The 27,963-nt window shown below is 24.3% G+C and overlaps 4 protein-coding genes and 1 non-coding gene across 5 annotated transcripts; 3 read left to right on the top strand and 2 right to left on the bottom strand.

Annotated features, from left to right (window-relative positions):
• Positions 1–85: 85 nt before the first annotated feature.
• Bm8112 (Uncharacterized protein) lies at positions 86–4,151 on the bottom strand (the record flags this gene model as incomplete). Its single annotated transcript, XM_043078109.1, has 3 exons — positions 86–260; positions 1,267–1,496; positions 4,110–4,151. The coding sequence occupies 3 exons, from the start codon at positions 4,149–4,151 to the stop codon at positions 86–88; spliced, it is 447 nt and encodes a 148-aa protein (XP_042934043.1).
• A 3,860-nt stretch (positions 4,152–8,011) lies between these two features.
• Bma-rpb-5 (Uncharacterized protein) lies at positions 8,012–10,037 on the top strand (the record flags this gene model as incomplete). The annotated part of the gene is made up of 5 exons (XM_043078108.1): positions 8,012–8,071; positions 8,773–8,979; positions 9,127–9,210; positions 9,387–9,526; positions 9,893–10,037. The coding sequence occupies 5 exons, from the start codon at positions 8,012–8,014 to the stop codon at positions 10,035–10,037; spliced, it is 636 nt and encodes a 211-aa protein (XP_042934042.1).
• A 6,604-nt stretch (positions 10,038–16,641) lies between these two features.
• On the top strand, positions 16,642–20,204 carry Bma-pch-2 (ATPase, AAA family protein; the record flags this gene model as incomplete). Its single annotated transcript, XM_001895119.2, has 11 exons — positions 16,642–16,772; positions 17,411–17,568; positions 17,711–17,922; positions 18,216–18,306; positions 18,457–18,593; positions 18,763–18,849; positions 19,113–19,202; positions 19,426–19,536; positions 19,626–19,708; positions 19,852–19,921; positions 20,076–20,204. The coding sequence occupies 11 exons, from the start codon at positions 16,642–16,644 to the stop codon at positions 20,202–20,204; spliced, it is 1,299 nt and encodes a 432-aa protein (XP_001895154.2).
• Positions 17,287–17,360, top strand: Bm14554. The gene has a single exon. It is a non-coding gene; the product is annotated as a tRNA-Asn (tRNA).
• A 445-nt stretch (positions 20,205–20,649) lies between the features above and the next one.
• Bma-ctns-1 (Uncharacterized protein) lies at positions 20,650–26,346 on the bottom strand (the record flags this gene model as incomplete). Its single annotated transcript, XM_043078107.1, has 9 exons — positions 20,650–20,729; positions 22,223–22,339; positions 23,205–23,322; positions 23,792–23,962; positions 24,132–24,251; positions 24,911–25,010; positions 25,154–25,297; positions 25,797–25,991; positions 26,252–26,346. 9 exons carry the CDS (start codon positions 26,344–26,346, stop codon positions 20,650–20,652), a joined length of 1,140 nt encoding a protein of 379 aa, XP_042934041.1.
• Between the last annotated feature and the right edge of the window lie 1,617 nt (positions 26,347–27,963).

Below are 27,963 nucleotides of genomic sequence, written 5' to 3'. Positions count from 1 at the left end.
TTTTTATTGCATATATTTTTAATGAAAAAAAAAAAAAAAATTGAAATCTTTTTTTCATCCATTTTCTTAATAATGAAAAAATCAGTTAAAATACATCAGTAATAAACTTAAATGGTAAAACATTTTCTTCAATTTCATCTTTCCATGGTTCTACCAATGGTTCATCGTCTGGCTCAAATGTCGCACTTGTACTATTTGGGACAAATGCTGTAGTTGTTGGTGGATTGTATGTTGATTTATTAATATCTTCCTCCGATGAACTATAATTAATTGTTTATTTTTAAAATTAGTTTTTTTTTTTAGAGTTCTTTTTTAGAGTTTTTTTTTTTTTTTTAATTTTATTTTAAAGTTTTTTTTTTTTTAAATAGAAAAAAAAGGAATTATCGAAATACACAATAACTTTTGTTATCAATGAAAATTTAGAAGTTAATAATTTCATTTTTTATAAAAATATGTAAAGTCATTGTAAAAAAATTTATATTATTTACATCATTTTTTAAATTTATGTACAGAAAAAAAGAATCTTAAAAAGTTAAATGTATAATAAAATATAGTTTGAAAAATATGACTCATAATGTCTTTTTAATTAATGATTTAATCTATTAGTCAATAAAATTTTTCTCTCTTTAAATTTTATTTTTATTTGACGTAAGTCCAATTTATTTCTTCAATACCATTACATTATTGCAATACTTAAATAACAAAGAAAGAAATTAAGAAATACTAAAATCGAATATATTAATGTGAATATGAAATATTAGAAATTGAGTACTGAAATATCAGTAAAGATAAATTTGATAATTTTTAATATCACATATTATTGTTTGTTTTTGAGAAATAAATATTTGTGAAATATCGAAATTAAATACTGAAATATCAGCAAAGATAAATTTGATAATTTTTAATATCAAATATTATTGTTTGTTTTTGAGAAATAAATATTTGTGAAATATCGAAATTAAATACTGAAATATCAGCAAAGATAAATTTGATAATTTTTAATATCAAATATTATTGTTTGTTTTTGAGAAATAAATATTTGTGAAATATCGAAATTAAATACTGAAATATCAGCAAAGATAAATTTGATAATTTTTAATATCAAATATTATTGTTTGTTTTTGAGAAATAAATATTTGTGAAATATCGAAATTAAATACTGAAATATCAGCAAAGATAAATTTGATAATTTTTAATATCAAATATTATTGTTTGTTTTTGAGAAATAAATATTTGTTTGAATTATTATTTGAATAAATGCTAAACCTTTCATTATACTGTGATGTTATAACTGTTGTAACGGTTGATGCGGAAGCCGTAGTCGGTGATATACGATCCGGATCTTCCGGTGACGTAAAACATAACGGTCCTTTATAACCGTGTAATTTATGACTACTTTTAGATGTCACCATCATCATCATCGATGTGTCATTTGTTCGAATGTTAGCTGATGAAAGTCTACGCTTTTGCCGTTGACGTTCTTCCATAAATTTTTTCTATAAAACAAAAAAAAAAAAAAAAATAAAATTATTTAATTAATTAAAAAAAAATTTTCACAATTATATAAAATTAAATAAACGAAAAAATTGTTTTCATTATAAGTAAATTATTTTACTCAAAAATTAAAATTTTGTATTAAGAAATAAAAATTCAAAGTAAAAATATTTCTTTTTTTTAAAAAATAAAAAGCAAAATTACTTATTTTAACATTCATGTTGATAAATATTAAATTATTAAAGGAAACATAATAAAATATATAAATTATTTTGTATTTTAAATCAAATAACATTTATCAATTGCTTAGTTATTTCTCAGAGATTTTCACAAAAAGATTTACTTTTCTTTCATTTAATCCATTTAAAATGATAAATGGAATGTTTTATCATAAATAATTTATTATAAATTGATAATGGAGGAAAGAATATAAAGTAGTGATAAGCCTTATCAATTGTTATTGTTTTGTTTTTGATAAATTACAATAATAGATTAGTAAATAAGCAAATAACATTTAAAAAAATTTTTTTTCTCCCGAAAATAAGCTTTTTTTTTTTTTTTTCCTTTTCTTGGCTAAAATAAACAAAGCAAAGAGCACTTTGCCCTTTTTATTTTCATAGTCTTCGATGAATGAAAAGAAAAATAATAATTAATAAAAATAAAAATGTTTGAAATTGAAATATGTCAGCTCGAATTTCAAATATTCACAAAACAAAATTCATCATTGAATTTAAAATGTAAAATTAAAGGTTACAATTAAATTTATGATTGTATTTGAACATACTTTTTGAATACTATTTTAAAATGTAAACTGAAATTAGAAATGAAAATTTTGCGCTGAAATGCAAAGCGCATATATACCATTTTTTTTTTAAATTAATAAATAATTTGCTGATTTCAAGCAAAAAAAATTTTGATTTGCCGGAATGAAATTTCGAAATTTAAAAAATTTTAAACTTATATTTACTTCTAATTGATTAATAATATCAAATGCAAAAAACGGGAAAAGAAAAATTATTCTGACTGAATTGATGATCGCTGCATGATTACGATAATTTTTGATAATGATTATCGTAATTATGATATTTTTTGATAATGATTATCATAATTATGATAATTTTTGATAATGGTTATCATAATTACGATAATTTTTGATAATGATTGTCATAATTATGATAATTTTTGATGATACTAATCATATATAGAACAGCAATATGAATATTTTTAATCATAATGCAGCTAATTAGTGAATAACAGTTAATTACAATTATGATTAGCAATCATTATCTCACTATCATTATCATGATTAATGCACGAAATTACTGTAATAACCAATGATTTACTATAAATATTATGAATTAAAATTAAAATTAAAAAAAAAAAAAATTATAATTTAGGAAAAAATTTGATTCGAAGTTAACACATTTCGAAAGATTATTAAAATTTTTTCAATAACTATTGAATAATATAAGGAAATGAAATGCGTTGTGATTTATTTTGGCTTTATTTATGACTAAATAAAGAAATTGTTTACAATAAAAAAATGAAAAATAAAATAATCCTTTTCCGTATTTTAAAACAATGACTTCCTAAAAACAGAAAAGTTATGATAATTTGAGCCAAATGAGGACAAACATAAAAATTATGAAGTTTTGAGCCAAATGAGGACAAACATAAGAATTATGAAGTTTTGAGCCAAATGAGGACAAACATAAGAATTATGAAGTTTTGAGCCAAATGAGGACAAACATAAAAATTATAATGTCTCAAGCCAAATGAGGACAAACATAAGAATTATGAAGTCTTGAGCCAAATGAGGACAAACATAAAAATTATAATGTCTCAAGCCAAATGAGGACAAACACAAAAGTTGTAATGTCTTGAGCCAAATGAGGACAAACATAAAAATTATAATGTCTCGAGCCAAATGAGGACAAACATAAGAATTATGAAGTTTTAAGCCAAATGAGGCCAAACATAAAAATTATAATGTCTCGAGCCAAATGAGGACAAACACAAGAGTTGTAATGTCTTGAGCCAAATGAGGACAATATAGCCATAAGGCTTTTTTTTTTTTTTTTTGTTACTTGAATGTGTACACTTTGCATAAAAATCATTCATTTATGTCTCATAATAAAATCATTTTTCCTTCAAATTTTTTTTTTTCTTTTTTCATTTTATTTTGTTTATTTATCTCATTCGTTGACCTTTGTTTTTTGTTTTTTTTTTTTTTGTTTTTTTGTTGTTGTTTAATAATGACAACAACGACGACATTTTACATTTTTATGCAAATTTATGCCTTACAAAAAAAAAAAAAAAAATACTTTTCGTAAAACTTTTATTACTTTTTAAATCAAATATTTTCACAAATTATGGCTTAAATTTTTTGTCAATAACAATTAATCCAAATAAAATTAACAATAATGCTTGTTGCATGTTAATTATTTTATGAAAATATTGATGATTTAATCGATAATAATATCAAATATAATCAATTTAACATTCCCGAAAAAAAAGTTATCATTCTCGGGAAAGTAAAATATTTTAATTATATAAAATTATATAATTACAAATGACATTATGAATAAAATTAAATAAACAAAAAAAAAACATACCTGTTTTGCCAGATTATGACTGGCTCGTTCATCACTTGACATTTAGAAATGAATGATAATTTATTGTTGATAAATGATAGATTATTATTAATTAAAATCATGAAATTGTATTCATTGAATGAAAAATGTTCAAAAAACAATTTTAAAATATTTCAAAACGATAATTTTTAAGGTTTAAAAAAAAAAAAGAAAGAAATTTTGCGTTAAATTTTTATACAAATAAAATAGTTCAATTTTTATTTTATTCTATTATAAAATTAATTAAATGCATTTGTTTACATGATATTTTAACTATCATCATAAACTACTTTTTTTTTTGAAATTCATTTTTAGTTTTTTTTTTTTTTTTTTTTTTATGGAAATTTTAAATTAATTAATTTTTAATAATAAAATTTAAAAGATATAAAATAAGTTGTGATAAATTTAAAATGAAAAAGAAAATTGAAGCAATTGAAATTATTTCAAATATGCAACAATTTTTACACAATTTAAAATGAATCATAAATTAGATAATAAATTTAAAAAAAAAAAAAAAAAATGCATTTAAATTAACTAAATCAATAAATAGCAGATTAAATAAGTGAAAATTTGTTAAATCATTTCATTAATAAATAAAAATGAAGTCAATAAAAATGGGCTTTTTATGCTTGATACAATCTATGTTACCAAGGCAACAAACAATTCTTAGTGATTGAGAATTATTTTGTCAATTTCGAGAATGAGTTGGTTACTCGGACAACGACAAATAACAATAAATAGAATCTTACTTACTTACTTACTTACTTACTTACTTACTCTCTCTCCCTTTTTTTTTTTTTTGTGTCCTCTAAAGAAAAGTAAATGAAAGTAAAAGAAGAAAACGAAGAATGCGTAATCCCTATGGATTAATTACATCATTTCTCATTTTCAAGTAACACTTTTCGATTATACTAAACTGTCAAACTAAAAAAAGAAAAAAAAAAAAAATTCTTTTTTTCTTCTTTTTCTTCTAAAACGAAAAAAAAAATTAATATAATATTATATAGTAAATTAAATAAGTTAATTTATATAGTAATATATTAAGTTATTTTTTCATCTTTTTTTTCCTGAAATATTAATTAATTGATTAAGAATATTAAATTATTAAATTTATTCGAAAAAAAAAATATTGCATATGAATGATTAAAATAATAAATTAGATTTAGCTAAAATAAGCATTAATCAATTAAAATATTTGAAAATTAATTTCAATTTAATAAAAAGTGAAAAAAGATTATTATTATTATTATTATTATTACTTACTTACTTGATGGAAAATAAATGAATTAGTTGAAATATTAATCTATCTAGCTATTATCATATTACTTAACTGATAAAGTATTTTGCTTTATTTTAATTGAAAATATTAGTAATAAAGATGCTACATAATTAATTACATTTTACTTCAAAGTAATATAATTTTTTTTCTTTTTTTTAAAAAAAATTTTTAGTTTCATCTATGTTAAAAAGTGTTAAACAATTAATTGAATGAAATGTATTTTTATATTTCACCTGGCAATTATTGAAATGAATTGAAGCAGGAAAATTTTAAAGAAATATTGGAACGATAAGAGAATTAATAAAAATTTATGAACTTTTTCAGAGAATAGAAAAGTGCAAATAATGAAAAAAGTATAAAGGAAAATAAAAAAAAAAAAAAAAAATTGGCTTAGATTAAAATATCTCATGTCATTTACTCTTTATGATATTTAATTTTTATTAAAAATTAAACATTTATTATTAGAAATTAATACAACAAAAAAATCTATGTGCTAGGATTGAAATTAAACTTAAATTTTTTATAATTTTTGCTTTAAATATCTTATAAAAAAACGAAAATATTTGTGTATCGAAAGAAGAATTCGTCCAATTAGATCAATTCTTTTATTTTTCATAAATCATTTATTATTAATAATTTATCAATAAAATTTAGAATAAATTTCAAACAAACAAATTATTAATAAAAATTCAATTTTTATTTATCTGATTAATTTCAAACATTAGCAATATTTCATATCAAAAAAAAAAAAGCGAATTTAATATTTCATTAAGAAATGATTAAAATTATTACCATGATTATTGCTAATATTTATTTAAGTTATTGTTTATGATAGGAAATATTCCTATAATTATTACTCATTCATAGATTGAAATATAAATATCCTAACTAAGTAGTAATTAAATAATAGAAAGAGAATAAGTTAAGAATAAATTTGAGAAAAACAAGGTGAATAATACTGACAACAAGGTAAGTTATTTATAATCATAGCATTAAATAAGCTAATTATAATCATTTATAATAATCATTGCTTTCAAATTACTCAACAATTCAAAGTTGTGTTAATATAAAAATATAAATTAATTCATTGGCTTCCAATTAATTAATATCGTTGACAATTATTTCATTTTGAAAGACAATTTCTCAATGCAACAATGATAAATAACAATAACAAAAAGCAACTTATTTATTTGCTATAAACAAATAAAAAAAGAAATTGAAAATGAATTGCTAAAAATAGAAATTAAATTGGAAATGAATAACTAAAGTGTATGTTGTATAATTGAAATAAAAATACGAGAAATTGTTTTCAATTTTACATTCAAATTAAATTTTATCATTCGTTTTTTCATAGTAATTCCTTTTCCTTTTTCTTTTTCAAAAAAAAAAAAAAAAAAAAGAAATTCTCTTAAGCTGAATGGAAGGATTATTAGATAGTTTTAGCTTCATTTAGCATAAATTTACTTGCAAAGATTGAAATGTCGAAGGAAAGGAAAGGAAGAATTCATTGAAGCAATGATAATTTCATATATATTTCATTCCATTTCACTTTCTTTTTTTTTTTTTTTTTGAATTCTAATTGTGTAAAATAAAAATTTGAAAACAAAATGTATAATTCATTAAATCTAAATTTGCCTATAAAATTATATCAATTGCTTGAAATTATTATCATAAATTGCTATTAAAATCTTAATTTAAATGACAAAAGGAGAATGTTTCATTTTAGGTTTTTTTTTTTTTTTTTTTTCATTAGTGCAAATTTAATTCATTAATTAATACATTTTATTCGAATGTTTTCTTTTTTTTTTTTTTTTTTCTTAGAGTATTTTATGAAAGAATCAAAGAATTTTTTTCATATATTATTTATTTAATCTTTAAAATTCAATCATTCCTATGGTTAATAATCAAATTTTAAATCGAATCTAGTAAAAAAATTAGGAGAAAATATATTTATCAATTAGAAATTAATTTTTTCTTGTTTTTTTCAATCTCACACAATCACTTCTTTCTTGCCATTTTTATCGATTTTTGTCGTTCACCCTTCCTTTTTCTATTTTTATTTTGTTTTATTAATTAAAAAAGTATCGTTAATTCTAACTTTAACAAATTAATAACTTTGTATAATATCATATTATATCAATTTTTTTCCTTCTCACTAACTATACCATTTTTTAATTTAAAAATTTCTATAAAAAAAATACCTTATCAAATTTTTGCTTCTCTTTCTTCTACTTAACCAGAAGAATAACCAACTCTAATTCCGATTAAAACCATCACCTCAACCGAATTCTCAAATTTTCGAATTTTCAAATTTCATCCATCCGAACCAGTCATTGAGAAATGATCATCGTAGCATATCAAAACCATGGTTTGTATAGCAATTAAAAATATTTGTTGAAATGTTTGTTTAGCGATGTGTGGTGGGTGGGTAATTTGTGCAAGTGTTTGTCGTTGTGATCGATTGTCTATCACTGATCGATTGATTGATCAATTGATCAATTGGTCATTTATTGGAAGTGGTAAATAAATAAACGTAAAAGCGAAGTTTTTAGAGAAATTGTTTAGTTTTCAGTAATAAAAACTAATTTCAGTATTAATCGAATTAATGGCGGACGACGAATTGGAAACTTATAAGCTGTGGAGAGTTCGAAAGACAGTTATGCAAGTAATCATTTGTTTCTTATAGCAGTTAGAGGACAATGATTAGCTAAGGTGTATTGAATTATGATAGTGATGAATGTGTACTGATAGTGAGATAGTGATAAGTGCATGGAATCATTTGATATGTGTCTCGTCTAAGTATTCTGTGCTTAATATGAAATAATTTAGCGTTATTGATTGATTAACTGAGCTGAAGAAAGATAGCTGAGAAAAGTGATAAAACTTCTCGAACGATTTCAATAGCAGTTTGAAAATTGTGTGTCACTAGTAAGATATTTATACTGATAAGACCGTAATAATAGCTGTATGTTTCTACGAGGATATCATAACTACTAAAATATTAAAATGTAGCACGTGAAGGTGCTACTGATGTTTATAATTAGTTTTTTGATATGATGATCATAGTTTTGAGAAGATAGTTCATGTGATAGCGGTAGTCATCAAGTTGTTGATGACTGTATAGTCACTAATAAAAGATTGTTAATGTAGTGAAGGCGATAACGGAAATAGTAACTGCTCAGTGATAATAAATAGTGTGGATGTATATTCAATGATAGGATGTATATCCAAGGAATAGTGCTAGATTTTGATTTTACCAAGGATAGTAAATAATAATACTCGTTATACCATTACCGTACTTTACTGTTTTTATTTAGCCGGATTTTGAAGAAATTTTCGAAATTTTGATGTCGTTATATTTTGCAGATGTGCCATGATCGCGGATATTTGGTAACGCAAGAAGAATTGGATCAAACACTGGAAAATTTCAAAGAAACCTTTGGTGATAAACCAAGTGAACGACATCCATCCCGTAATGAATTAACTGTTTTGGTAGCACATAACGATGATCCAACAGATCAGATGTTCGTCTTTTTCCCGGAAGATTCTAAAATTGGGATCAAAACAATTAAGGTCATTCTTTTCGCTTTCTTTAGAATATTTTTTAAGGTCTTACTTTTTTTTTTCCACTCGTATAGATCATTTTGTTTTGTCTTTCTCTCTTCTTATATGATTTTTTCCTCTTCATATACTAACTGTTCCTTTTTAAATTAGTTTTAGGCGATCTGTCAACAAATGCAGGAACAGGCAATAACACGTGCAATTATTGTCGTACAAACTGGTATGACTCCATCAGCTAAGCAGGTTGGTTTTGTTCTGATAGTTCGCGTTTTACATTTTAAATTTTTAAATTTTAAAATCTTTAAGGTTTTCTTCTCTAAATTTGCAACTATCTGGACCCGCTAGGCATATTTATATTTTGTACATTTCCCACTTGAAAATCTATACTCTTTTACCACTATTCTACCTGAATTTTATAGGCGATAGCCGATATGGCACCAAAATACACCTTGGAACAGTTCCTAGAAGCTGAGCTCATGGTTAATATAACTGAACACGAATTGGTACCGGAGCATGTTGTCATGACAAACGAAGAAAAGAACGAATTACTGGGTCGATAGTAAGTTAATCGTATTTAGTTTCTTTTTACCTACTTAAATTTTGTAATATTTCAGTTCATTTTGCTTAATTCAATTATTGTAATGTTCTAATTCAATTTTTTGTCTATAGCAAGTTTAATTTTCGTTACGATAACGAAAATTTGTGGAACAGAGATTGAAGAAAAGTTTCAGTCTCATTTTATTGTTAGTAGATTTATTAAAGTATTACTTTAGCTATTTTTCAGTCTACTTTTTCCCCTAATATCCATCGTTGACAGAAGTTGAGTTTTGCCATTAGTGACGCGAAACAGTTTTCTTTAGAGTTTAAGTAGCAATGTAAATTATTCAATAATTCCTAGATGTTTGTTGAAAATTTACTTTTTCAGTAAGCTCAAAGATACACAGTTACCCCGAATTCAGCAGAGTGATCCGGTAGCTAGGTATTTCGGTTTACGACGAGGACAAGTAGTCAAAATTATTCGACCATCCGAAACTGCTGGAAGATACATTACTTACCGACTTGTTGTGTAACATATGCGACACATACATTGTTTTATTCTGTAAACTTTATTTTTGTATTTCTTCTGATTGCTAAAATTTCGAAGACTTTAAACTACATAATTATTAGAGAGTTAACAATTTTTTTTTCAGTTTTCATTTACTTTACTTTTTTTATTATTTGCTGAGCAAAAATTCTGTTTTGTGTAGAATTTGCAGGGTTTGTTTACTTGTTGTTTATTTTTTTTCCTGTTTTTGTACCTTTTTTATTGCTTTTGTTTTCTTTGTTCATATTCTATGGATTTTATAAAGTGTGTTACAATCATATTAAGAAATAGTTATTGATAAACAGAGGAATTTATTATGACTAGATGATAACCAAGATAAGATTTTATCCGTGATAAGTAATATTACTTTTTAAGAAGAGTGATAAGTGAGTTTTTAGTTCTTCGGATGGTATCACCTAAGACTTTATATATTTCTCATGACTTTTCCGAATATTACTAAATATATTGCAATTGATAAAGTATTAATAATGGTAGCAATTTATCAGCTTATCACTGCTGGAATTTTCATAAATTACTAAGAAATGAAGACAAATAAATTCCAATAATTTGCCATAACATTGCAGTACTTTCGACCTGAATTGTCCGATCACATCCATTCGTATCACCAATGATTTGTAAGATTACATCAGCAATGATTTATAAAATATTAGTTAAAATAGAAAAAATGAGGAAACTTGTAAATAACAAAGTCTGTTGTTGAATTTTAGCTTAACTATTAAATTTAAATTATGTGGTATGCGGATTGATAGTTGGTTATTTTCATGCATCACTTAATCTTAATGAAGCATCAAATGGTCAGCCATTCCAATCTATCAAATAATATTCTCGCTTAGTACATTTCTCATTGCTCCAGAAAATTACTCTTTAATTTTATCCAAAATTTATATTTCATTACTGTTTATAGTTTCAAATTTAGAAAACAACGATTGTCTTATTAATTTGAAAATTTTATTGTCTTCCTATAATCAATGATCTTTTTTCCTACATTACATTACAAAAAATTAAATATTAAAATCAATACTCTTTAGATTATAAGGTCGAATTTTTTGTGTTCAATCTGAAATTTCTGTATGGATTTCGATAATTTGTTTCTCGAAATTTCCAGATAATGTGCCAAAATAGAACAGAGCGAGATCGTCAACTTCAAATAAATAACGCATTTTTAGAAGTAATATCTTTCTATCTTCTATCATTTGCTATAGTTCTTTTTTTTTCTTTTTTTCAATGCTATAATGCTAAGAGCTTAAAATATATCAAAATAAATGTGTGACAATTTATGTTACATCATTCGAGAAATATAATACCATTAGAAATTCTCGATATTGACTTTCTTTAATTTTGACAATTATGAAATTAATAATTTATTCTCATTCATTTATAATTTTGTTCTCTTGCAAGATTAAATAAACCATTCATTTCATATTTCTTTCTTTTTTTTTATTTAAACATTTAGCTAAATTAATAGTTTGTTTCAGCTTCGACAAATCATTCCAAGTTATCCAATCAATAAAAAAATGAGTAAACAAGAAATACTACGCGGAGCAATTCGTTATCTTCGAATCCTGGAATATTTACTTGGAATGCGAAATAGTTTCCTGTGATAATATGAAAAATTAATTAATTATTAACAAAATTAAATATCAAAACTTTGATAGTCTATTAAATAAATATCAAAATGTTTAGATTTATTGAGAAGTTTTCAAATTTTTTAATCAATAAATATTGAATAATTTTGTAGTTATAAATCAAAATTTATACTAGTTATTGTAATCTAACATAATGTATTATTTATTAATTGTACATAAACAAACATTTTTCAATTTGTTCTAAATTTATTGTGTGTATAATATTTTCTTTTTTCTTCATTTAAGGATCGAAAATAAAGATGTAAACAATATTTATTGTTTTATTTGAGTAATATATAAATTTATTTACTTACTTATGCATAATTTAGTAGTGTTAATTTTTTTGACGTATTTGTTCACGAATCCATTCTGAATCATGATGATATTTGGGATTTGATAACAGTAATATCGTTCTTTTATATGTGAAATAATATAATATTGCTGCTAAAATGAAAGGACAAATAATAGTTAAATTGTTTTTATGTCATTTAAAATAAAATATTTTTTTTAGAAAATTTTTCATCCTATTTAAATTTACTGCAATTTCTACTTTTTAATTAAGTTTTCTTTATTTTTCTTTAATATTTATTTGTTCTTTCATTCTGTTTCTCTGTTCCATTTCGATTAAAATTACATTTTCGAATGATTAAACAATTTTCTTTCTCGTTCCCATAAGCTTTTTATATGTGATATCTATCATAGATCAATTAGGATAAAATTAAACGAATTTTTATTTCTTATCACTATAATGATAAATGGAGAGAGATAAATTAGTAAAATTAAGTAAAAGAAAAAGTTAAAATGTTGAACTTACTGATTCGTTGCAAAATATACAATATAAAAAAAATCAATGACCATTTACTTTGGTTTGTAGTGGTCCAACGTTGACGCTGCAACAAATACTTTATTATAATTAACGTACGTAAGTTATAATTCAAAGTAACAAATAAGTAATATTTTTGAAATACTTGCATATGTTTTAAGCATATTCACTATTTCAATCTGAAAGTAACGAGTTACCTTAGCTAAATAATATGATATAAAAACTTACGTTAAATTACGTAAGCTCTGAGTTACCTTAGCTAAATAATATGACATAAAAACTTACGTTAAATTACGTAAACTCTAACAGCTTACGTAATTTAACGTAAGTTTAACGTAAGCTTCAATAATTTCAATATATTCTATATAGTTGTGATATTTCATGGTCATTTACAAATGACTATTGCATAATTTATTTTATCTCATTTACAAACTGAATAATTCGAAATTAATATACGATGAAATTTTGATTTTAATTTTCAAACTTATTTAATAAAAAAAAAAAAAAATTAAATCAAATTAAATTTACCATATCATAGAAATGAAGAAGTACAGATAATAAAAGATATATTAAAGATAGAATAATTGTTGATGCAAATTTTTTGAGCAATAAAGTAATAAGGCCTGCTTGAAAGACAAATGTTGATGAGAAAGCAATGAGAATAATAATAATACTGAGTATAATTAATGCATCTTGCAATCTGTAATATTATCTTAATTTTAATTTTAAAAAAAAAAAAAATCAAATCAATTAGTCAATCATTCATTATTAATTTTTTTTTTTTTTTGTTTAAATTAAAATTATAAATTACTTTCAATTAACAATTAATTAGAAAAAGTATGATAGTATAAGTAATAAATAATTCTTTTTAATATTGTATGCTAAATTGAAGTTTTTTTTTTCTTTTTTTTTTTTTTCTGATATTTATCATAATAGATGAAATATTCATAAGAAATAAAATTGATGAAATTTTTTTTTTTTTTTTTTTTTTGTAAAAATAAATATGTGAAAAAAAAAAAAAAAATGAAATAAAAGTAAATATATGAAATATTATTATCTGAAATATCAGAAATTTAAGGACTGACTGTTTCGTTTTCCATGAAATCTACAAAATTTTATAATTTTTGATATTATTTTAATATCAAAACATTTCTTTAGATTGATTAATATGATTGTTGGGAACTTTTATTATTTTGTTTATTATTATTTATCTTATTATCTTATCTTTTATCAAAGAATCTAATTAAATTAATGATATCCTAGAAATAATAATTTGCAAATCTTACAAATGAAGCATCAATTGAATGGTATTATCTGTTTTAAGCAATATGTCGAGAATATTAAATGTGAGATCTAATAATAACATGCAAATTTGTACCAATAATAAAATACCATATTTATTAGCCATCACTTAACTGAAATGATAAAATTATTAATTAGCATATATGCATACATTTATTTATAGATATTGAAAGAATTGTAATAAAAATAATAATCTGTAATTAAATATTTTAATTAAAATTAATCCAAACAATGTTTTTATTTGATTAAAAAAAAAAAAAAAAGTCAGATTAAAAAATTCAAAAAATAAATATTTCATTTGAACTTAAAAGAATTTTTTTTTTTTTGAATTTAAAAAAAATTTTGAAACTTGTAAAATGATCAATATAAAATGGTAAACAAAGCGTAAGAAAACAAAAATATACATTTCAATTTAAAAATATCTCTTTAATGATTTTATATGATAAATTTGCAATGCAATCAGAGAGAAATATACAAAATCAATTGATGAATTATTATCTATCATCTAACCCTAAGCTCATATTATTATTACTATTTCTATTTTAAATTTATTTAAAATATTCAATTTTAAAATTTAACCTACATTATGTGCATCTGCTAACTTCGAGAAGAAAAAGTGATGAAGCAGCTTTGATATTTCGTATCCTTGACAACCATTTTAGTTGAATGTAAAGCATAAACTAAATATATTCTCAATAAATTGATAAAATTGTAAATTATTTATGAGAAAGAAATGAGAAGGCATACATTCCTTCCATTAAATATAAAATTTATTTCAAAATTTTTGAGATAATTTAATTTGTTGCTATGATTGAATTTTACTAATAATATTGCAGCAAAAAGATTACAGTGAATATTGCTGTAATTAAAAGATTTTTTTTTTTTATTACACTGTGAAAGTTTACTTTAACTGATCAATTAATAATATTAGCATACTTTTTCCAGGTAACAATTAATTAATTACAGGTTGTAATTATGATAAGAAAATTGTAGGTAAGTGATTAAGTGATAATAATAATGTAAGTTTAACATACAAGCAAACACACACACACACATATACATACACATACAAACACACATTCACAAACAAACATACACATACACACATATATATATATACATATACACATACACAAACATACATACACACATATATATACATACACATACAACAGATACGTATGTATGTAGGCATGCGCACACGCTACGTTATTTATTCCACGTAATTCCATATACTATCATTACTTACATATATTATTATTACTTATCATTATTACTTACGTTACTTATTCCACGTAATTCCATGTATTATCATCACTCACATATGTTATTATTACTTATCATTACTACTCACGTTGTTTATTCCACGTAATTCATACACTACTAAATTACTTATGATTTGTTTCACCTAATTCATATATATTATTATTACTTTTGTCGATGTCATTTAACGTAAGAAATATAGATATGTCATTAAGAATCAGTCATAGTCTACTGAAATCACGTCAACTTATATATCTATAAACGTGACATTTATACGTCTAGACGTAAAGTTGGTATGAAATTTATTATATCAATGAAATCTGAAACGATTTCATATCCAAAAAAAGAAAAAAGTGATAATGTTTTTATCTGTTATATTTCAAATAAATTACTTACGAATTGAATCATTGTCAAATTGTGTCAAATATATCATCGATTGATTATTTCAATATTTCTCGAATTAATGTTAATCATATGAATTAAGTAGAAATAATTCCACTAGCTAACTCATCAATTTTAATTACTTGAATTCTTTAGTATTATTCAACGTAAAGAAAAATTGGCTGATAGTTTATATCAAACATTAAATTTAATAATTTGTCTCGAATAGTGAATAACGTTTTAAGTTTCATTTTAAAGTAAATTTTCTACTTTTTTAGGATGTGAACAGATGACGTTTAATAAAAAATAAGAGTGCAATGCAACTGAAAGCGTCAATTAAATTCAAAAAAAGTTTTTTTTTTGATGAATATTAATTTTATAGCTTTTTAGCACTTAATTTTGAAAATTTTTCAATTGATTTCATTACTTAAATTACAAAAACTGATACTAGCGATGTAATTATCACAATCATTCATACTTAAATTTATCAGTAAAATTAATTTTAATATCAAAATTAAATGATACATAACCACTATTATAACTATAATTATAAATATAATCATTTGTTATAACTATAATCATAGTTATAATCATAATTACAAGTAATCAAAATGTAAACTGAATTTATAACCATTCCTGGATTACATTATCAATAACTATGAATTGTTTTGTTCTCGATATCTTCTCGATTATATAATTACAACTATTATAATCATCATACTATTACTCTCGCAACACTCAATTACATTTATAAATCAGAAGATAATTGTGATAAAATTTTAAAAAAGTCGCAAATTCGAATTTTGGCGACATTTTCAACAAACGATCTTTAATCATAAGAAATAATAAATATTGGAGCGCAATTGTCGCAGCTGTTAGACCGCTGCTATTTTGAGAAATTTCAAAGGAATCATAATAGCGCGAAAAAATGTCCTTTGGTACCGAGCGGGGATGTAGCGGGTAGGTAGGAGCGGTGTAAGGTAAGGGGTGGTTGGGTGGCAAGGTGAATGATTGCTTGGTGTAATTTTATATTTTGATAATTTAATTCTAGGTAGTTCTATTAATGTGATAAATTTAATTTAAATTAAATTTTTTTTTTTTTTTTTTTGATTTATAAGTGAAAAATTTTAAAATTCCAGAAAGATTTCTGAGGAAGAAGTTAGAAAGTCTATAAAATGGAGAATTTTGTAGAGCATTTAAGCGCTTCCATTTGGGCTATGATAATGAGAGGTATTCCTAACAAACAGCAAACAATTGCACAATCCAATCCGTCTTTTCATGCAGAAATACGTTTGAATCCAACGATGTAAGTTTTTTTTTTCAATTTTCATTTACAAATGGATTTTTTTTTTTTTAAATTGACAAGTTGTATGTTTTTTTTTTTTTTGTTTTTATTTTAAAATTTCACTCCTAGATAACAGTTCGGTACGCTTTTTATTTTTCGACTTTTTTTTTTTTGACATCTATATATTTTTTGGATTACTTTAGCTTTTAGCTCTTAATTTTAATTGATAACACGTAGAAAATTCAGTTTAGCTTTTAAATATTAGTTTAATTCATGACAGATATTTTTTTTTTTAATTCATAACAAGTTGATGTGGAAAAAAAAAAGAGTTGAAGTGATTCGGGAGAAATTATTCGATTGTTCTGCTAATTCTACGTGATATTCACGTAACCGTACAAATACGACCACAAAAGCTAAATCAAATGAGTTGAATTGTGACACTTTTATACAAAATTTCCGTTCTTATGCGCAAATACATTAAAAATAATAGAATTATGGGATTCCAGTTTATTGGGAATGTAGCATAGGTGGACGTGCTTCCGTGGCGCAATCGGTTAGCGCGTTCGGCTGTTAACCGAAAGGTTGGTGGTTCAAGCCCACCCGGGAGCGACAGAACAATTCTGTTTTTTAAAACATTACTTTCGAAACCTGATTTTTAGTGCGAGAAAGGATGCTGAAAAGTTGTTACCTGAAATTCACAAAGCGATTTTATCCATTAAAAATATTCGTAATGGTCATCCGATAGCACTACCATCTGATAAGGAATTTAGTAAAATAATTGATGATGTATTTATTGTTTGCTCGGATACTCCCGAAGGTTTACTTTTTGACTTTTTGTTCCTTTTTTTTTTTCCAGCAAGTTTCGAAATTTTTGCAGCTTTTGGAAATAATTCACGCAAAATTCTTTGTTTCTTGATTCCGTAATTAAGTTTCCTTCAGTTATTTTCTAATATTTTTAGGAGAATTCTTGACAATATCTGATACTTCGCTAACAGTTGCAAATTTACATCTATATAAATTATTGAATCGTGATGCGCAGACACTAGAAGCTCAGTCAGGTGAATATGGTTCCGAATCTAATACTGCCGGATCATTGCTGTGGGAATTGCCTTGTCGTGAATTTGATGGAATTTGGGAAAATTTGATTTTCGATGATTCCATTAAAGATGAAGTAAGTTAAAAATGGTTAATTTTAACCTTTAATTTAAGCACTGTGACATTTCTGTTAGTTTTGCATTAATTTTTCGTTTCTTCACTTTCCAGCTCCGTTTTTAGATGTTTGGTTGTTGCTTCCATAATAACTGTCAAGCTTTTTTCTAGTTGGATACTATTGGCTTTTTGTCAATATTTTTCCTTGCATTCAAAATTTTCAGTGAAATCTATAGCGCTATTCGTTGAGGAAAACTTAAGACCATTTAGGAAATTGAAAATAAAATTTATGTTTATGAGGCTATGTTTCTTCAGCTATTTTCTTACATTTACGCACTGGTCAGGCTTTCGGAGAAAAATACAAATACTACAGTATTAAGAGTAAACCGAATGATTTTGTTGCACGGTTTGTTGTTTTAACTTCGCAAATTGCTTTACATACAGAATTTTTTCAAAATAAAGCTGAAATTGATACTTTGATATTAGTGGTGAATTCAAAACTAGATGGAAATTAAGCATTCTTTGAAATATGAAGGCATTGCATTGTACGTTGCAGGTCCACCAGGAACAGGCAAAACATCCCTTTGCAGAGCACTGGCCCAAAAGTTGGCTATACGATTTAGCCAAAAATACAAAAGGATATATTTTGTGGAAATTAACAGCCATGGTCTTTTCTCAAAATTTTTTTCTGAGGTAATAGTATTGATGACACTGAAATAGTTTCTAGCAAATCTACTGATGTTTACAGTATTACCGAGACTATCTAATATTACGTTCATAGGGATTATAACCTGTCTGTTTAACGTTTTATCACTGATATTGTATCATATCAAAGAAGTTCTAAAACTCCATTAATCTTTAGAGTGGAAAATTGATCCAAAGTATGTTTAAACAAATTGAAGAACTCGCAGAAGATCCAAAAGCATTTGTTTTTGTACTTATTGATGAAGTAAGCATATTTTTACATTATCGTAGCCATTCTTTTCAATACTGATTTTTTCTTTTTTATTTTAGCAATATTACTGATATAGAATCTTTGTAAAATTATAAATTTTACAAAGATTGAAGCCACCTAATTAAATCGCTGTATCTGGTGTTTTTGTTTAATTTGGAATTAAGATTTTTTGCTACTGGAAAAATATTATATTTAATGATTCAATAATTCTTTTATCAAATTTTATTTTGTGCCATAATGGCTTATTTTTTTTAAAGGTGGAAAGCTTAACGATAGCTCGAAGCGCTTTGTTGAATCGAAACGAACCAACGGATGCAATTCGTGCTGTAAATGCTGTTCTTACTCAAGTGGATTATATACGTCGACGTAGTAACATATTTATTTTCACCACCTCCAACATAACAGAGGCACGCCTTTTGTTCTTTCCGAAAGCCAGCAAAAATGATTATATCTACGAAATTTATGACTATATCTAGGAAAAGCGAAATTTCTTGCTACAAAATTTTTGGATTTTGATAACAGCAACCATCTTTCTGTACTTTTTTTTTTTTTTTTTTTTTTAATTTTCAGAGCTTGGATGAAGCTTTTACGGATAGAACAGATTTAAGTCGTTTCGTTGGTTATCCTTCAGCAAATGCAATTTACGCCATATTTCGTTCATGCATTCAAGAAATGCAGAGGGTAAATCTCAACATTGGAAATTGAAAGTCTATCATGAAAATATAAAAAAGATCAAAATAATGGCATCAAAAGTTTCATAAAAATTTTAGATTGGAATTGTGGAGCCTGGTCCGTGGTTTTCTGAACAATATGCAAATGGTCCACATTGTGAGAAGCTTATGCAGTTGTCGCGGTAAACTAGTTTGTAATGTTACTATAATTATTAGCCTTGTGTTTCAAGCAGTTATTGGGGTGAAAACGAGTTTGTATTATATAGAGTATACTAACGTGATACATATATAAGTAATTTTAGTGGAATAAGTAGTATTTTTGCAGAAGTGCTTCTGGCTTGAGTGGACGTTGTTTACGGCAACTGCCTGTTATCGGATACTCAAAATTACCAGTGGTATTTTTTCTTTTTTTTTTGTTATATAAATGCATAAGTTATATCGGAAATACAAAGTTATATCGTTCTTAGAGATCCTTGCTCCTGTTTTTTTTTTTTTTTTTTTTTTAATTTTTAATGAAACTAACCTAGAGTTAGTTTTTTTTTTTTTTAGGATCAGTTATCCATTGAACAATGTCTTGGTGTATTAGAAAAAGCCCTAAAAGAGAAACTTTCTGAAAATGTGAGGTGTTTGTCCGATTTAAACGCACGGCGAAAATTTACAACTGCTTCAATTGGTTAACACATTGATTTTGACTGCAATCCTTTAACGTTTATCCCACTATCAATTTTGAATTTCTCATTTTGAAAATTTCTCATCGTTATCCAATTTCCTCAAATGATATTCGTTTCTCAAATTAATCATATTGTGCAATGTGGAAATCACAACTACATTTCCGAGAATTTGTTGTTGTTGGTGCAAAACTTTTTGTTATTGTTGCAGGACTGCCACTGTAGATGATTAACTCATTATTTTAGCAAACGCTTCATAACAAAAATTACTATTGTTGTCGCAAAATATGTTGTATCATCGTAAATTTACTGTTTTGGCAAATCGCAATTTTTTCCTACTTTTTAGTAAAGAAGTTTTGGAATTCTCTTCCCTAGTTTAATCATACTATTATTATCATCAAAGATACAAGTCGATTGTGATATTCCTTTCCAATGTTAGCAATTTCCGGAATTCTTCACGGCATCGATAACGATAATGGTGATAGTTGTAACGGTAGTTCCATATTTGGTTTACTACCATTTTCCTTTGCACCATCTAAAACCTATCAATTTTAATTTTTCCATTGAAAATCCGAAATATCCTATATGATCCATACAAAACTGATCGATCTTACGGAATAGTTTTGTAACTTTTTCCCGGAATATTGTTGAGGTCATGAAATTTCTACTTCCACAATATTTCATACACCCGTGCTAGAAATGCATGAGCGTGTTACATGCAAAATATTGGGTAGCGTAATTCGAAACAACATTCAAATTTCTCCTTTTTCCCAAGAGTCATTCGTGGGCATTTTATCTGCTGAAGTACTTGCCGTATTTTCATTTTGTCATGCAGTGACAAAAACGAACCAGTTAGTTCATAAAGTAATTTGGTTACCTGGGAACTTCAGAATAAATGTAAAAAATATGTACAATAAAGCTTCCGAATATTTGGTAATAGATGATGATAATAGCAATAATAATAATAACAATGATAATAATAATAATTGATAATAATAGTAATAATAATAAAAATGATAATAATAATAATTAGTAGTAATGAAAATAATAGTAATAATAATAATTTTTAATAATATTAGCTTTAAAATGAGGTCGTTGAGTCCGACAAACGGTAGCTCTTTGGAGAAGCAAGAAGAACGTAGCAAAAAAAGAAAAAAAAGGGAAGCCCACAAATCAGTTTTTTGCAGGTAAGTTGTTTTAAGAGTTTTCTTATATGTAAAGGATTCCAAAAATTATTTCGAATCTAATAAATGAGGCGGAAAGGTCTTAAACGACAAAGACAGGAAACTTCTAATTAAAATGTAATGGTTCAAATTAAAGGAATATCTAGACGAAGTACTGATTTGATACAATGTAACACCTTTCTAAGCCTTTTTTCCTGATCATTAAATCAGGATTGAGCAACGAAATAATACTTTAAGAATTTACGGGAGTGTACGTAAAATTCCCAAACTTAATTATTTCCTGGCTATTATAAAAGAAAAGAAAAAGGATTGGAGACAGATATTTGGTAATGATATTATTGTTCAATGCAACATCGAAGTACGATGAAATCTCCAATAAGAGATATTGCATTGATTTTTTTTTGCTTCAAAAAAAAAAAATTTTTTTAATTTGAAGCTTCCCACTTCTAAACAAACGTATTAATTAATTATTTTTCTTTTTGACACCCAAAGATAATTCCTGACAATTTGTACAGCATCAGAACTAAACCAAAAGAAAAAAAGTGATTTTCTAACAGATTTGTTTTGACAATATTTGAAATAAATAACTTACAGATTTTTTTTTTTTCTGACCAATTTTTCCTTGTGCCCATTTTATGAGACCTTAGGAATTTAATTAAAATAAATGAGAATCTTGTAGGAGGAAGAAAAAAAAAAAAGAAGTGCAACACGTGAAAACAACGAAACAAATATCAGATGACGATATGTTGTTCGTCGTTCACGTCTACAACTTCTGGTAATATGTTTATGTCTGACTGATCTGAGTCATTCATGGTACTCTCTGCAGAGGTACTTAAAGTCACACCTTCACCAGAATTTCGATAAAGACAATAATGTTGCACCATAAAGATTACATCGAATATCATTGATACCAAACCAAGACCAAGTTTCACTGGATTTCCATAAAATATTGACCAGTCGTCTAGAATTTCAAAATATTTATTTCAGTTTTTTGTTTTTTGTTTTTTTTTTTTTTTTTCATTACTAAAGTATTGTTTTCATAAGGCAATTACTGATAAGTTGATCTATTTATTAATTACTTACTGATAAAATTTTCTTTCTTTCCTTTCGCTTTTACATAATAACTATATTTTCATCTATTATTTCCAACACTTACGAAAAGACTAATGCATGAGAATTAAGAAGTATAATTATTTGAGCTACTTCTCCTTTTAAATAACTTTTCTTTTTATGCATTTGAAGACTATGAGTGATTTTTCTGATGATTAAACGAAAAAAAAAAAGTAATGAATTTCTAAAAGTATATAAAAACTTTTGGTGGATTGAAATTTTAAAAGAAGTAAGGAAATAAAAAGTATAATAAAAAGTTATGTTAAAGAGGCTTTTTCCCTAATAAAATATTTTCAGATAAAAAATAATAAAGTTTCTTATATAAAAATATTAAAGTAAATTGTATTTATGAAAAAAGTAAGTTTAAATAATCCCATCCTAACCTAATCAATTTAACTCTTAATTTTTTTTAAAAAAAAAAAAAAAAAAAATCATAAAAAAAAAACCAAACTTTGCTAAAAATGTAAAAAAGAAGAATTTGCAGAAAATAAAAGACAAATGAACTTTTATTAATAGTACTAAATTACTTTATTTCTACTATGTATAATTATTTTATTAGAAATTATTTCACACATAATGCACAAAATATTCATCCATTACCTTTCCTTCATCTGACTAAAAATTGAAATTAGTATAAAAATGAAATTAAACATTTCTTTCTAATCACATTAATATATTTTTTTTTTCAATTATTTTAATTCAATTTTGTTTACAACCTGTATTTGCTCCTTGCAAAATCATTTGTGTAATATCCATCGATCCACCCAAAAAATCCAATAAAACATTTCCTATTGACCATCCAATCGTACTTCTTCGTCGAAAATTCATAAACGCCTCAAATAAAATTAAAAAAAAAAAAAAGAAAAAACATTCATTCAAAAAATTTTTAAGAATCGCCAACCCCTTTTAGGATTGTTAAATTTCCGAAAAAAAAAAAGCCGCATTAAGTGGACTTGATAAATTACTCGTTTACAGTTAAATCAGCACAACTAATTATATTGCTAAAAATTTTGTCAGCAATAATATTTTAAAGTCTAACAGAAAACACTGGAATAATTTTACAATTTTTAATCTGTTATTTTATAAAATACAATCAAAATTGGATGAGTGAAAATTACTAAACCTAAATTATTGTGAATATTATTCATAATAATTTAACTTTTCTACAGAAAAATATTTATTACAACCTTAGCACAGGTAAATGAAACTATTTTCGATTATTTTTCTATCTTTTCAATAAATATTTTATCACTTTTCTTTTTTTGCAATAAAAAAAAAAAAAAAAAAAAAAAAACTTTGTTACCTGTGGAAAATATTTACATACAGTAACAGCCATTTTAATATATGATAAACACATAATGTACTGTAATGGATTCATTATTTCAAATGCTGTTAATAGTAATGTTACTCCAGCAATTAGTCCAAATAAAGTTGCAATACTCCAACAAGTATATGAAATACGCTGATTACCACGCTAAAAATAGAAATTTTAATTTAATTACAAATTAAATTTTAATTTTTTTTTCTTTTTTTTTTTTTTTGGATAAATCTGAACAATTTAAACTTTAAAAAGGCAAAAATTATAAATATATTTATTGAGAAAATTAAATAATAAGAAATATATGAAAATTTTATAAGCTAACATCATAGAGAAAGCATTGTAGAGCAGTGATAAGACATGCAAAAAGTGCATGTGTAGCAAATACAACATCATTTAATAAGACGGGAATTAAACTATGAGGATAATTATGTTCATATAATTCCTGAAAAAAAGAAAATAATAATAATTAAATTTGAAATTTATTTCATTTATCCTATTATTTCAATTAATTTATAGCTAATAGTTGTTATATTCTCAAAGATCAAAATCATTTATTTGATAATTTAATTAAACTCAAAAAATATTACAAAAAATTTTTTAAATTCCTCAAATATTCTAATAGTTGTTCTATTATTATTATTATGTAGCAATTATTAAAAAAGAAAATAATAATAATAATAATAATGAAATTTAAAATTTATTTCATTTATCCTATTATTTCAATTAATTTATAGCTAATAGTTGTTATATTTTCAAAGACCAAAATCATTTATTTGATAATTTAATTAAACTCAAAAAATTTTAAAAAATTTTTCAAATTCCTCATATATTCTAACAGTTGTTCTATAATAATAATTATTATTATATAGCAATTATTATCAATGATTGAAAATTTGGATGAAAAAATTTTGTCAACCTTCAACTTTAATATTTGTTATAAATCATAGGTCAAAGTTTCCCCAATTTAATGTACTTTCCTATAGTTCAGGGGTAAAAAAAAGAAAAAAGTTTACACAATGAAATGTACTCTGAATCAGAAATCAATAATAAACTTTGAGAAATTTATGGCAAATTAAAATTTTGATCAAATATTTTTCAAACCTGAATATATGTATCAAAATACATCAAAACATTGTAAGATGTATAGCATGTGAAGCCAATAATATTTAGTAACAAAAAATCAAAATTTAATCCAATAACACTGGAAGTAGCATGTTATAAAATTTGTAAAATAATATTAAACAGGTATAAATTTTAAACTGCAACATTTATAATTTTATACCAAAATTTTAACAAAAATATCTAAATAAAATTCTATTGTAAAATAGATTTTTTTAAATTTACCTTTTCCTAGTAAAATTAAGAATTATTTGTGGATAAAATGATATACTCCATGCAAAGAAATATATCCAACCAGTAATAATAATGCTAATTGATAATAGCTTACTGTGCACCACTTTAATCCTCACAAAAGCAGACTCCAAATCACTAAAAATTGGAAATAAATTTTTAAAAATATTTCAATTACTTTTGTTCATTGCAATATGATTTATATATATATTGAAGATGCTTTTAAATTCTATGTTTGTTAGATTAATTTTTGAAAAGGAAGTGAAAAAAAAAGAAAAGATTCGCACAATTTTAACACATAAAAACTATCTGTTAGTTCGAATTTTTTTTTTTCGAACAAATTTTACACATAGAATCAATGTCATTTTAATGCATTTTTATACGTAACTTTCACATTTCACCGAAAAAAAAAAAAAAAAACGAAAGTAAAAAAAAAAAGTATGAAAATTTATCGCAAAAAAAAAAAAGAAAATTGAAATTTTTTGATTTAAAAATGATAAAATTTACTGGTCCATTTATTAATTTACTTGTCACTTACCCTCAAATTTTAACATCAAATTTTTCACTACATCAACAAAATTTATTATGTCTAATAGAAGAAAATTAAAAATTTCTAATAGAAAATTAAAATTCATACTTGAATGGACATTTATCAATTGGTTTTGTAGAGTTACATTTTTGAATTTCCAATACGGAATGACTTGTAATTTGTAAGCCTGTTATCACAACATTTGCTGATCGTGTCTGATTATCAAGTTGGAAAATGTGTGGTGTACCATCGAATGAATCTGATCGCATTAATGTAATATCAACAGCTGATGGCAAATTATCACTGCAAATTAGGTAATAAAAAGTAAAAAATTAAAAATAAGTATAATGATAAGGATGTTATAAATTTAAAAAAACTAGTAGTAATATCAAATTAAAAAATAATTTTAACTTATCAGATTAATGTTATCAAGATTTGATGGCTTATATATTTGATCAAACTTACCTATTAAACCATATAATTTAACTGAAGCAAATTTAAGTATTAAATTCAATTTTTTGAATCTATTATTATAAAAAATGATAATGTAACAAGAAACTTACGTAGTATAAAATCGAACAGTTTTATCTTCACCAATAGTAAGTGTAATTTCCTGTGGTTGAACATGAATTGAAATACCCGTTGTTATTTTTATCATTTTTCGGAGAACAAAAATAAACAAACAATAGTTGTAGAAATTCATAGCAAACTATTAACTGAATATCAAAGATTTGAAAAACGAATATAATACTGCAAAATAGTAATTACAATGCTTTTTCTTCTTCATTTATAACAATCAAGAAATCGTGTAATTTTAATAGGTTATTTATAATTTCAATAAATAAAATAAAATTATTCATTCAAATTAATGTAATAATAATAACAGTAATAATAATAATAAACTCTTCATAAAAAAAAAGAGAAATATGTCGCAAGAGAGAAAATTTTTAACTTTTATCTAAGAGAGAGAGAGAGAGAGAGAGGAAGAGAAAAAAACAACCTTCAGAAAATTATTATTAGTGGGAAGGAAATAAAGATGGATGTATCAAACATTAAAAGGTAAGAGACAATTCAATTGAAAAAAAAAAAAAAAAATTTATTACACATGTTATGTCCTTATTCGATTTTTCCGCTTTCTTTCCTCTTTCTATGTCTTTTTAATCTAACATCTAAGTTTTTTTTTTTTTTTTTTTTTTTTTCGAATTTTTTCTATCAAATTTTTGGTATTCAATAAATATTCAATAAATCATACATCTTTCTGCTTATAAATATTTCTAGGCTAAACATAGGAATTTAAATGAAATGAATGACATAGTGAAATTATAATAAAAATGATCTCATTAGCAAATAAAAATGATTGATTTCTCAATCAATTAAATAGCATAAGCATGAAAAAAGAAGAGAAATTTTCCTGTGAAAAAATGAAATTCATATCTGTTCTTTCTGAGAATTTTTCTGAAAAATAAAACGTTTGTGCTTTTTGCGACAGAAAAAAAAAATGAATGAATAAACAACAGATTGCCTTTTTCCACGATAGAACAAATATCTCTGATAATTTTTATCCTATATTTAAAAGAATTTATGAAATAAAATAGAAAAGAAGCAAATAATTGATAAATGCATTGATAAAAGGCTCTACCTAACAGAATTAAATTAATTTGAAATTAATTAAATCTATATCATGATAGATCATGTGAAACGAAAAAAATACCCGTAAGAATCATTCAAACTAAATATTAGTTTGAATTCAGTACTGCAACAATCATCATAATTATTAATTTGAATCCGGTACCACAAAAATCATTCAACCTAAATATTAGCTTAAATCCGGTCAGGAAAAAAAAGACTAACACATTTTAATTTAATATCTTATATTGTATCGTAATGCTTATACTTATATTTATATCATCATTATCATTACAACAATTATAATTATTTTCTACATAATTCCTTTAATAGTTGCAATCGTTTCATTAAAAAAATTATTCAAATACTAAATGCATAGTTCAAATTACTGAACCAAACTGATATTTACTCAATCGCAATAATATAAACATTGGGTAGGTTATAGCTACAAACATTGAAACCTGTAGGAAATAGGATAAATAAGCAAGATAGCAAATAGCCACAACAACCGATAATAGTATAATAAGGAGTGAAGAACGAATATTTTCTAACAAATTTCAAAAGTTTGCTTTACATTTTATGAATCGTAAACAATGAGCTATTAAAAGTTTGGATGTTGGACAAATAACTTGAAATTTGATCAATTAGA

This window comes from Brugia malayi, assembly GCF_000002995.4.
Source record: "Brugia malayi strain FR3 genome assembly, contig: Bm_v4_Chr2_contig_001, whole genome shotgun sequence".
NCBI classification, from domain to species: Eukaryota; Metazoa; Nematoda; class Chromadorea; order Rhabditida; family Onchocercidae; genus Brugia; species Brugia malayi.
Note: the sequence above shows the minus strand (reverse complement) of the source record. Positions and strands in the feature narration are given on the sequence as shown.